General features: G+C 38.7%; 1 protein-coding gene across 2 annotated transcripts in view; it reads right to left on the reverse strand.

The window, feature by feature from the left end:
- Positions 1–8,658: 8,658 nt before the first annotated feature.
- Positions 8,659–12,038, reverse strand: part of ZEB1 (zinc finger E-box binding homeobox 1) — a 122,281-nt gene continuing 118,901 nt past the window's right edge. For both annotated transcript variants that reach the window (XM_048293730.1, XM_048293741.1), the window contains exon 9: positions 8,659–11,151. In XM_048293730.1, coding sequence (XP_048149687.1) covers positions 10,601–11,151 — 551 coding nt within the window. In that variant the 3' untranslated portion in view covers positions 8,659–10,600. The remainder of the gene's footprint in view (positions 11,152–12,038) is intronic.

Below are 12,038 nucleotides of genomic sequence, written 5' to 3' on the forward strand. Positions count from 1 at the left end.
GAAGCACTGTTTTAGTTCAACCAGCACAGGAAGTGATTCTTAGCTCAAAACAAAAATGATCTGCTTGTATGACAAAATAAATGAAGTTTTTAGCAGTAGCTGGACATCACACATACAGGGAACAAGGGAGATCATTTACATGACACTGCTTACATTTCAATGTCAGTGCAGGACTAAGAGCAGAGCAAACCCAGTAGTCTGGGTTTAACTATGAGCTGTTACTGCTGCTGACTACAGTGAGAGGATCTTTCCTAAATTGTTTCCTAACACTGATACTGGGATATGTGCCTTGGACAAATAAACTGTGCAGGTTGTTGCTTTTTGGGAAACCAGCTTTAAATTAAAGTGGAAAACATTTCTGAACATGTTCAGCGCCTGCTTTGCACCAGTCTAAAAGGAGAAAATCCACCCCCCAACATTCCTTTCTCCTGCTTTGGTGTTACTTGGGGAGCTGATTCAGCTGAAAAATAATCCAGGAAAAATGGCTGGTTACTTGTTAACTTGTTAAGGATCAGTCCTGATGGGGCTGTACCAGCGTGAGAGAAGGCAGAGGATGAGAGGGTGCTGGATTCTCCCTTCCAGCAGCAGCAACATTTACTAATACTGACTGCAGTGGTTGCTGAATTGCAGGCTCAGACTTTGGAAATACAGTTCTCAGGAGGTTTAAACATCTGCTTCTGGCATTCCCAGAAGTGCACCAGCATCAGCATGCTGAATAATCAATTAGAGCCCACAGAACATCTCTTCCTTCACCTGTACTGCTTGGGGAGAATGGTGAGAAAGGCTTAAACCCACTTAAACCATCTGGACTGAGCTGCACACTGGTGTGGGAATAACAAGATAATCCACGATTACTTCCATGTTACAGCACTCATGAGGGACATACGAAACTCGAGCTCAGCTTTTCCATTGAAACACGGGGGTTTCAAGGCAGCACCCTCCATTCTGGCCCCCCTGGAAGACAAAGACTCTATTGTTGGGTTAGTTCTACTTTGCATGACAGAATTCAGTATTTGTTTGGCTGGGAAGTGAATGAATAAACATGATTCTTAGCCTGTGATGGAGATGAAGGTGTCAATCCTGTTGGCAGTGTCCCATATGGATAATGGCCAGACGCTGTAGTTAGCACCATAATTCAAGTCTCCTGCTTAAAGGCAGTGCAATAGTAAATCACTAATTAGACATTCATCCTTGCACTTTTGTGTTTGTTTCTTTTCTTTTATCTTTTTGTCCTCTCAAATAACAGCATAAACAAGAACTAATGAAACCCACTCTCACCTTTCCTACCTCTCTCGGCTGGACAAGCAGTGGCACATGCTGGGTGTGGTTCAGAACTGCACTGTAAAGGATGCAGAAATAGCTGCCTCTGCCTAGCAAGGACATTAGTCTGGTCCTCTGCCCTAAGCAGCCAAGTTTCATAAGTCATGCAAGGATTTCACATCTTTGACACATCACCTTCCCTGCCAAAATTGGCCAGGCATAATCATCAGGTCAAAATGTAAGATGAAAGAAGGGACATGCAGCACAGGCTCACAAATACCACTGCTTAGGAGAGCAAGGCCAAAAGACAAGGTAGTGGTTACAAGACACTTATAGCAAGGGAATGTTATTTCACAAGGTTATTTAATTTATTTCTGCCCTTTTTTGGCTGAGAAATATATAATTATCCTAAATTTAGAGCACCTCAGAGATTATACAGCAGCATTCTTCCACTCCTTGTCACCACTGGTCATTCAGCAGAGCAACTCCATGAGCTGTGTGACACTGATGGTATCATGCACCTTTTGGGGGAGCAAAGACTCTGCTTTCCACAAGGAGAACTGGCTATCAACATGCACTCAGAAAACTCCACGTCAGGAAACAATGTGTCTAAATACCTAAGCAGAAAGACTGGCAAAACACATTTCAGAAGCTACTGGAGACAGCCCATGTAGTGGGATTATAGGAAGGGCTTATTTGTGAAATACAAGGGTATTAACCATGAGAAAGCCCAGAGGAATTTAAAATTTGTGCTTAGAAGGAACTCTGTGATTCGACCATGGTGCAGTGGTCTGGCTGAGGCAGTTCTGCTGCAACAATGAAGCCAGACTGCCTCCAGTTGTAGTGTTTTCCAGTGCTTGCTTTTCCAGCGGTAGAGACAGTCACTGGAACATGGCCACAGCATGAGGAGAACCTTATTTACCCACAGCAGTGACGAGGGATGCACAAATGTTTGGATGGATTTGGTCTATGGGGCAAAACACTCAGAACTGGGTAGCAGGAGGAGCAGAAGGTGGACTTGAACAGCAGTTTTGAAAATACAGTTTAAAAAACCAGAAACACAAATGGTCTTTGACCTATAGATGGTTCTTGTAATGAAATATTTGCATCACTTTTTACATCAAATTTTCCAGCTATCTTCAATTAGTTTTATATGCAATGAGCTGAACAGATTCAGATTTCAGTGAACTAAATGTATGCAGTACTGTCCCTAAACATAAATGGTGAAGCAGTAAGAACAAAATAATAAACTATTGTAAAGTAGAAATTAAGTTTGTTTTTCTTAATGTCGAAAAATCAGAATACTTTAATAGCAAAGGAGAAAAAGCAGATCCTACAATGGTTTTACTGGCATAAGTAATCATGAGATGAGCAATTTCTGTAAAGAAGGATGGACCAATTTGTATTTTTAAACATATATGTAATTTGCTGCACTGAGGTGTTTTTTCCTCTCCACTCCTCTCTGCTGAGGATTGCAGGCAGAGCCTCTACTGAGGAGCCAAAAAACACATCCCTAACAGGTGGCCTTCACAAAAAACCTACAAGGCACAAGATGATATATTGGGCCAGCAGGAGCTACAGAGATTCAGCAAAGCTTTTCTTCTTTCCCCTTCATAAGAGCCACTGGCAGAACCTGAGCTCCTTCCAGACTGACAGAACCTCACCACTGCATGTACAGCAGCAATCCCAGCATCAGCCTGTGCAGGGAGAAACAAGGCACAAGTACCACTGGTTTCTGGGAACATTTCTGGAAGTAAATTGCTGGTGGCAACCAACCACTTAGCCAAATGTCCCACCAGTCCTTTTTTTTTGGCGTCTGCTGACCCCAGATAAGACATTTTTATTGTATACAAAATCTGAGATTGTTGGTTAGGCTGAAGAACTGGCCTCTGACCGCAGTGTAAGAGGGTAAGTTTGTTAAGCAGTGTAGCTGCTAATGGCTGATCTCCCCTGTGCTGCTGAAGAATCACAGAAATGCTCCACTTGCCATAGACCTTCAGAACAAACTGCATGCCAAAGTAAGACAGAAGGCTTTCCCATGTTAGAGTCCTCAGTTCTGTTCCCAACTCTGTCTGAATCACCCTGTTCAAGTTATGTTACCATTCATTAATTATTTCTTTTTATATGTTTTTTTTTTCTCCTAAGATAGGAAAACTCACAATCACAGTTGGAAAAGATACAGAAACAGTGATAACACTCATCACAAATGCAAGTGGTAGAATTCCTTGTTCCTTGGTTTATAGAGTGCCTCTCCCTAAGCTTCAGGACACAACAGAATGTCTGGGAGACCAGAATGTCAATAAGAAGCAGCCTAATTAAAAAGATAAAAGGAGGATTTTAAAGACAATACCATGTTTTGGGGAACATGAGTCACTACTCTCAAGAATTTGAAATTTACAGACTGAGGGTGGCTTTTCTCTGGTCTTGAGTGATGTAGGCCAGCAGCTCCTGAAAAGCATGATTGCTGGCTCCTGCTCCAGGCATTCTTTGGAGCTGTCCAAGTCAGGGGGAAAAAGCTGACTTGAGTTCAGCTTAGCCAGCTTGCCTTGATGGAAACCCCTCTTATCTCTGCAGCCACAGCTGAGATCACTTGCCCTGGTCACCGTTTAACGGTGGCCACTGCTCATGGGAAAGTGCTGCTGGCAGGATAACCCACTCCAACTTCAGAAGGGTTAAACCTTCCTCCCCCTCACTCCAAGAAGGGAGCTGTGCCTTTTCTGAACACAAGGACTCAAACAGAGTCTGTAAAAGTCATAGCTCAGCTCCTGGCTTGAAGAGGACCAATGACAGCATTATGCTCAGCCAGAGCAAAAGAAGCTGAGGACTACCATCCACAGAGACATTTTCCCATAATCAGATTGATTTGATTTGAGAAGGGGACAGAATTCCAAGTACACTTTTTGCATATAGGAACTTGCAAACCTGTTGGGAGCTCTTGTTCTTTTCAGGATTTCACATGATTTTCCAACTAACTTATTTCTTGAACAATTTGGTCCAGCAGATTTTATTCCTGCACACTGAAAGAGCAAAATCCTCCCTCTATATCTTTGCAATAGCTAACCTGTCATTAAAAATGTAGAAAGTTTCACAGAATTCAAGAGATCTGACGATATTCATGCAGAATTTGGCCTAAAGAGAGAGCTGTTGAAGGGTAAGAGATGGAAACAGGACCCAGTCATCCTAAATGCTGTCAGACTTGTGGTCTTTCTTTGGGCCCAAAGCTAAAAGTGAGCAGGATTTCCAGGTAGAAGAGCAGAAGCTCAGCAGGAATGACACAAAGTTAGCGTGGGCATATTTCAGGTTTTTTTGTGTTCAATAATTTATCCCCTACATTCCTGAATTAACACACAATGCACATCTTGTGATCATTACACAAGCCCTAGTTTATACAAAGATGACAAAAACCCAAGGACAGTCCCCAATATAGAAATGTCAAAATCTAAAAGCAGATCAGAGAACTTGAGACTCACCAGAAAACCAAAGGAAAGACCAAAATGGCATTCTCAAATATTTATTCTAAAGATTACTTGCCACTGTCCTCGTAATTTTTAAAGATCTTTTGGGGGATCTGCCAGTGTAGAGGTAAGGCCTTCGATAACTTGACCTAATTGTAGGTTAATACTACATGACTTTCATATTCAGCAAGCTACTAGGACAAACTCTGCCACAAAAGTGCTCCTTTCAGCAGCACATTTCATATTTAATCCCAACTATCAGTTTATTTTCTAATTACAGTTTTTTAAAAAGTAGATTACTTTTTGTGAAGCAATGAAATGCATAACAATATATTGTTTCCCCTAGAGACAACAGATATACAATGTGGATGATAGGCATGATACACACAGTTAAGATGACTGTGTGACAGATTAGTAACCAGAGGCCATGGAAGAGCAGAGGTATAAAACAAAATTAGTAAATAATTGGTCACTTTTAAGAGTTAATATGGTTGTCACATTCTTTTGTGTTTTATTTTTTATTTGGTGATAATCAGACTGTGCAAATATCATTAGAACAACAGTTCAAGAAAAACATGAACAATAAATGACAAAGTACAGACCTGAAGGATACTCTAATATTGAATTTCCACTATGAAATTTATAGATTATTGCAGCAACAATTAAACAAGCTGTTCTGTCAAGGAAAGATAAAAAAAGTACTTTTTAAAGTACCAGATTGCGAACCGCAAAATATACATCAAAAACCTCTATCCAAGCAGAGAATTGTGTGCAGACTTATACATTGGTAGTAAATTAGAAAGAAAGCAGTTTGAAGAAGAGCTCAGCACAGTGCAGATTAAGCTCTTTTCTCTCAGCTCGTCTGCTCAAAAGCCATCACCTATCTTCACTACAGCCTCCAGGACCAAAATGGACTTTTCTCGTCCTCAAACCATTACTTTCACCTCTAATGGTCTTCTCTAGCCTAAGAAGTATTTTCATTCCTCTGTTATGGACTTCTGTGTTGGTTTGGAGTGTCATGTCCTGATCTTTCATTGCTGTGATGATAAAAGCCTCAGTGTAGCATCTTGCTGTGGCAAAACCTGGGCTTTTAGTAGTGTTATATTTTCTATCTTAGAAATAGCTTTGCTTTCAAATTGCCACTCAGTCTGGTGGCCACCACCATCCCAGGTACACTTTGCCAGCACAAACATGAGTAAACTACTGCTTGTACAGACATTGACTTTGGGTTTACCAGCAATAATTGCATTAGAATAATTTTACTCCAGAGTGTGAATACAACACTTATTGCCAGCTGAAGCAATTTTTACTCAGTCTGAACAACAGTGCCTTTTAGGGTAAATATGTTATGTTCTGGGTTGATATGCCATAATGCATTATTCTACTAAAATTTAAGGTATTTATTGAAACACATTGTAACTCTGAGATTAGCCAAAGTAACAAAACTTTCTCACTTCTTTTTCTAGCATCCATTAATTTATCTATTTGTAATTCAACACAATTTAAAAAAAAATTTTCAAGCTCATCATACAGCATAGGTGAATATTGCTGTGTTATCGATTACATATATGGATAGGTTGCTTCAGAAAACCAGCAAGTGGACAGTAATGTGGCTATGGAGAATTTGGGAATGCCACCAAAATCACCACTGGGATGCCATGAGTATTACTGAAAGTGGAGAATTACCTCCTCAATGTATCTTCCAGCTTTCTTTGTAGCCTTAAGTCCCCCTTTCTTACGCTATTAGCTCAGGATCTCAGAAGAGTTATTTCCCATCCCAGGGCCCGAAACTTAGTATTTACTTCTGTAACAATCTTCCTATAGTTATTCTGTAACATTTTTCCTGTTCTCATATTACATGATAAAATAGGACATACAGCTGTCACAATTTAGCAACTACAACTGATTTTGAGGTGGCAATTTGTTATACTCTGAAGACAGGTCAGTAGCACAAACAAAACCAGCACCCCAGGCACAGCAGTGCTCTGTCCCATGCTGAATTTTAAGGCCACTTTTCCTTCTGCCAGCCTGTCCCTGACTGCTGTGCCAAGATGAGCCATGCATGGTGAGCCTAAGGAAGAAGCAGGCACAGACATCAGCCTGGGCACACAGGGCAGCTGCGTTTCATCTTGTGACTGAAGAACAGGTCATAGCACAGTGGGTTTTATTAAAACTACACATCTCATGTTTGCTGCTCTTTCTCAACTTTCATTTATCTCTAAAAGACAGAATCAAAGGCTTTACACTTTTGCTTTCACTTTTTTTTTTTTTTTTTTTTTTTGTGTGTGTGAAACTTACTGTCCTTGAAACTGCTTTGCCATTAATTTAGAGAGAGGTCACAAACTCACAAAACCCACATGGCTGCAGCTGGGCTGCTGCCGGTCCCCTGGGGCTTGGACTCTGTCACAGCTGCCCAGGCATCTCCACTCACACAGAGCTTCCTCACTGCTGGAATCTCACTGCCGGGGCTGGGAATGGCGCCCGTGTCCTCTAAGCACCTCTGGCTTCCACATGAGTTTGCTCAGCTAAATGAAGACACCACAGTTTCTGTGTTTTTCAAACAGGTAACAGATGATGTTACAAGGTCACAAACACCAGAGACATCGCTGAGCTTAACAGACACAAAACCCAGTGCACCAATCCATTTTGAAGACAAAAATGTTAATAATGGTTTCGTAGTCTAAGTAATGAATATAAATTTTCTTCCCCAAAACAATGACATTTCCTGAGTAACAATTGCTTGGACTTCACTCTCTATCCAAGTTACTGGCCTTCTACATTCAGCTGTCACTTACATGAGTAACCTTGGGTTTATTAAAATTCTTTGTTTTAATACTAAAGACAACAAAATTTTCCCATTTCAACATATCTCACTGGATTTATTACCACAGACATCTTGGAATATGAAAAATACGGAAAATCTTAAAATAGTTTCAAGAAGGTGTGTTTCATTACCTAGAAGAGAGCAGAGACAGTTTTACCTGTGAGAAATTCTGGACCACCTGATTAATTCTGTTATGATAAATTTTACAAGGTAATATTACTAATGCAACGAAAGTGATTGGTTTTTTCAAAACAGCTTTCTCATATTTAGCTCAATGATCCTATGAAGTTAGAGGTTTACTCTAGTTAAAAGTGCCATACTGGTATACTGTACAGCAAAATGCACACAAAGTAAAATGATTAGTATATGGGATAAATCCTTTGTATGTGTTAATGTTGAGATAATAAGATTGAGAAATATTCAGAACATAGGTATGTGAATATAAAATAACTTAAATTATGTTCCTTAAACCCATTCCCAGCCCCCCCCCCCGTTCCCTCTCCCCACCCCCCCCCCCCCCCCCCAACAACTGAAATCCCATTTTAGGGATCATTAAAGAACAGAACTTTGCTTAAGGAACAGTCTGTAAACTTTGCTTGAACTGCAAAACATTGTAAACATGCCTATGTAATAAAATTTTCAAGGCTTTATATTTACATTACTGAAATTATGTATCTGTAATGTTGGCATTGTATCTTTGGAAAGTTCAACAGCAATATATACACCAGCCTTTCCACGGACAACTAACTTATTGCTAAGTCAAGAAAACAGTTGTGGACTTACTTCATTTAAAAGCAGTCTTATTGAATAAGATAGCATTAAACAGTGTATTAGATAGGTATAGAAAAAAAAAAAACAACCAAAAAAACCCAACCAAACCAAACAAAAAAGCCACATGGTTCATTTTGAAAACTCAGTTGTTCTCCTGACGCTGGTAAACCAATGAACTAACGTAGCAATCCCTGTGCCTGCACACAGTTCAAACTCTTCTTTCACTTCCATGCTCCTTATGTACCACTGAAACCTAGGATCAACACTGAAGCAGGATCTGTGTCTCAGTAACTCCTCAGAGAAAGAATTTAAACACATTTTCTACATTACCAGAATAATGACAGTAGGTCAGACTTGTTGATGCATTTTATTGTGAGATGGGGAGTTTGGTAAAAAACTAGAAAATGACCATGATGTAACAAGGAACTTAAAAATGAAGTTTCAGATTTGTAACATACATACATGAATACAGGAACAAATTGGCACAAAAATGTTAAACATTGTTCCCAACACTGTTTTATAAGATTATTCTAATTTGGCTTACTAAGGAAATGAGAGTTTTATGGTTAAACTAATCTCTTAATAAAACTGCAGAGCATCATGCTATTAGTCACACAGTGAATTTCAAAATTTAAGAGCTTTATATTAAAAACTGGGTAAAGGTAAAATGAATTGATTGCAATTGTAAAATGAATACATTCCCATTTTAATTCTTCTGTTCTACAGTCCAAGGCAAGTATAAATGTTAACATAACACTGTTAAATCAAATCTCAATGCAAGAGAACCGATTGCATCTCTACTTTAAATCTTATCAACTTTCCAAATTTTCATACTAAAATATATTATTGTATTAATACAAACTACAGTATTATACACTACACTGTGTAATAAATAAAGAAATATAAAAATAAGACACATAAATATAAAAGTTTTCTAAAACTAAAAAGGTACATATGTCAGTAAGAAGGGTATTAATACTGCCAGGTTTGAAGACATACAGTACAAAATGTTGCACAGATCTATAAACTAAAAGAAATAAAATAATACTGATAGGTAAAAATCAGCTAACATTGTTAATAAATGGGGTCCATAATAACTAACATTTGAAAATACTTATGAGCCAGATAACATGTCATGTATGTGTCTGAAATTAAAGTAAACCAATAAAGCAATAAAGCAGATTAGAAAATTTCCCTTGTAATTATTGTAGAGAAATTCTGCAAGTCAGGTATTAACCCAAAATACCACCAAATAATTAAATAATGAAATATACCAGTGTTCTTACTTCTCTGATGGCTGAGTGTTTTTTTTCCCCATGAATAGTTTAGAAGTTTGATACAAATCAACAAATGCTAGTTATTGTAGGCCACACATTGGATAAAGGCTGCTTAGAGCCTTTGTAATACTGATAAATGGCACTTACAGCACACAGGTCTTGCATAAGGCCAAAAGAGATACAAAGCTTCATATCATATCCTTCATATTGTTACTACATACTCAAAACACAATTACAAACACTGTTTTTGACAACTTTCCTGTCCTTACCAGTATTAACACTGTTAGTCCCTGCAATCAGAACTCAACGACAATCTTCTCAACTACATTTTTAACCACATGAGTAAGAAACTTCAGTTCTTCTATCATCTTCTTTCTTAAGGCTAACAATACACTTTAAATGATAATATGCTCTACTACAACATCTAATGTCAGAAACTGCTACCCTCTAGGTTGAATTTACAAAGGTAGCCAAGCACTGTTTGCAACTGCATTACATGTCTCTGCAAAAGGGAATTCTGTAGTGCAGAAGTTCTCACATTTTAAAACATAAGAAAATACTGAAGCGGATTTAGGAAATGTTTTACCATTAAAAAAAAAAAAATCATATAAATCTCTCCCAATTGTACAGTTTAAAAATTAATCAACTTAAGAATGAAAATTAATACTGATAAAACGAACAATGCCAGATGCTTGTCTAATAATCAGGTTTCCTACAACCTGTTAAACCTTTGCTTCCAGAGTCACTGTATTTTTCTAATCTGCTTCATGTTATAAACTTGTTCCTAACTTGGAAAACTGTGTGAAAAATTACTAAGTTTGAGGTTCAGGCACACCTGGATTTCTTTTTTTTTTCTTTTCTTTTTTTTTATATATATATTTTTTTACACAGTAGTGAACAGAAATCACAGTATGCAGGCTACTGCGTTTCCATGAAAAGCATGTATAATATAGAAGGAACTTCATTACCAATTTCTTTTTTTTTCCTTATAGAAAAAACCTAGCATGTAAGCTTTATTTGTTATTTTCTTCTGACACCTGCCCATTATTTTGTATAACTTCTGGTTCTGCATTGCTTGCTTGATTTACAGCTTCATCATTCTTGTTCTCTTCAGTTTTCCCTTCTTCTTCTACTGCTGCTTCTTCTTCTGCATCCCCTACTTCTTGTAGTTCCCTACATTCTTTTTCTTCCTGAAGTCCCTCTATGTCTTTTTCTTCTTCCTCCTCTTCCTCTTTTTCACTGTATTCCTCCTCCTCCCTGGTTAGGCTCTCTCTCTCATCCGAGTCGATCTGCGAGGGGGATGCCCTGACCACCACGTGCTCGCTGCTCAGCACCTCCGGGCCCATCTCCTCCGGCTCGGCGCTGTCGCGCTCCTCCGTCTCCCTTTTGCAGTAGGAGTAGCGATGGTTCATGTGCTGAGAGTAAGACCCCGAGTGTGAAAACCGCTTTCCACACTTGTCACATTGGTAGGGCTTTTCCCCAGAATGCAGTCGCATGTGTTCAATCAAATGGTGTTTGTGTTTAAATGCTTTTGTACAGATTCCACACTCGTGAGGTCTTTTACCTGTAAAGTAAAGGACAAACAATTGGACATTTTGTAGCTGAAGTTTTAAAAATGCACACTGTTGTTTTCATTGAAAAATGCTGGTGGTGAACTTATTAGCATGGATTAAATTTCATTTAACAAGATGTTCTACTCCATGCGTCATCAACCTGAGTTTCTCTCCCAAAGGATGAAGGTGCAAGACTACATTGTCACAATCACAAGAGTAATTTGTAACTTTTTTTAGGAAAACTCATAGGAGGATAAAGAGATTCTCAGATACACCTTCTAGCACAAAAAAAGTGCAAATATAAATTAGAAAAGGAGACATTTTTCTTGCATGAACTATTTTCAATCAAAACCATTTTAACTTTTCTATCTTGATGGTAATTTAAAATCAACTAAACTTTTATGTTGGCTTTTGTGTACCAAGTCCTTCCATGATACTGGTGAAAGGAAAATCATTCTAAAATCTAGGTTGAATATTTTATGTACAAAACTTGCTGAATACACATGTATTGACATGAAAAACCTGTTTCACTCAGTGTGTTTCTGCTCTGTTTTCCAGCTATTCTCTTGATTCCAGAGTCTCTCATAAATGTATCAGGAGCCTAGCAGTGTTATTTTAACATTCGAAGTTGTTACACAAAAGAACTTTGCAGTCTTAGTTCAGACATAAAAGACGAAGTAAGACAGCAGGTTTTTGGTCACACTACATAGATGACCAGCACATCCATGTTATCTCATGCTGAACAAGCAACGAGGTGGGTGCTGGTCTCTCTTCCCAAGGAACAAGTGACAGGACAAGATGCAATGGCCTCAAGTTGTGCCAGCGAAGGTTTAGATTTGAAATTAAGAAAAATTTCTTCACCAAAAGGGTTGTACTGGCACAGGCTGCCCAGGGAAGT

The sequence above is a fragment of the Corvus hawaiiensis genome, chromosome 1, assembly GCF_020740725.1.
Source record: "Corvus hawaiiensis isolate bCorHaw1 chromosome 1, bCorHaw1.pri.cur, whole genome shotgun sequence".
NCBI lineage: Eukaryota > Metazoa > Chordata > Aves > Passeriformes > Corvidae > Corvus > Corvus hawaiiensis.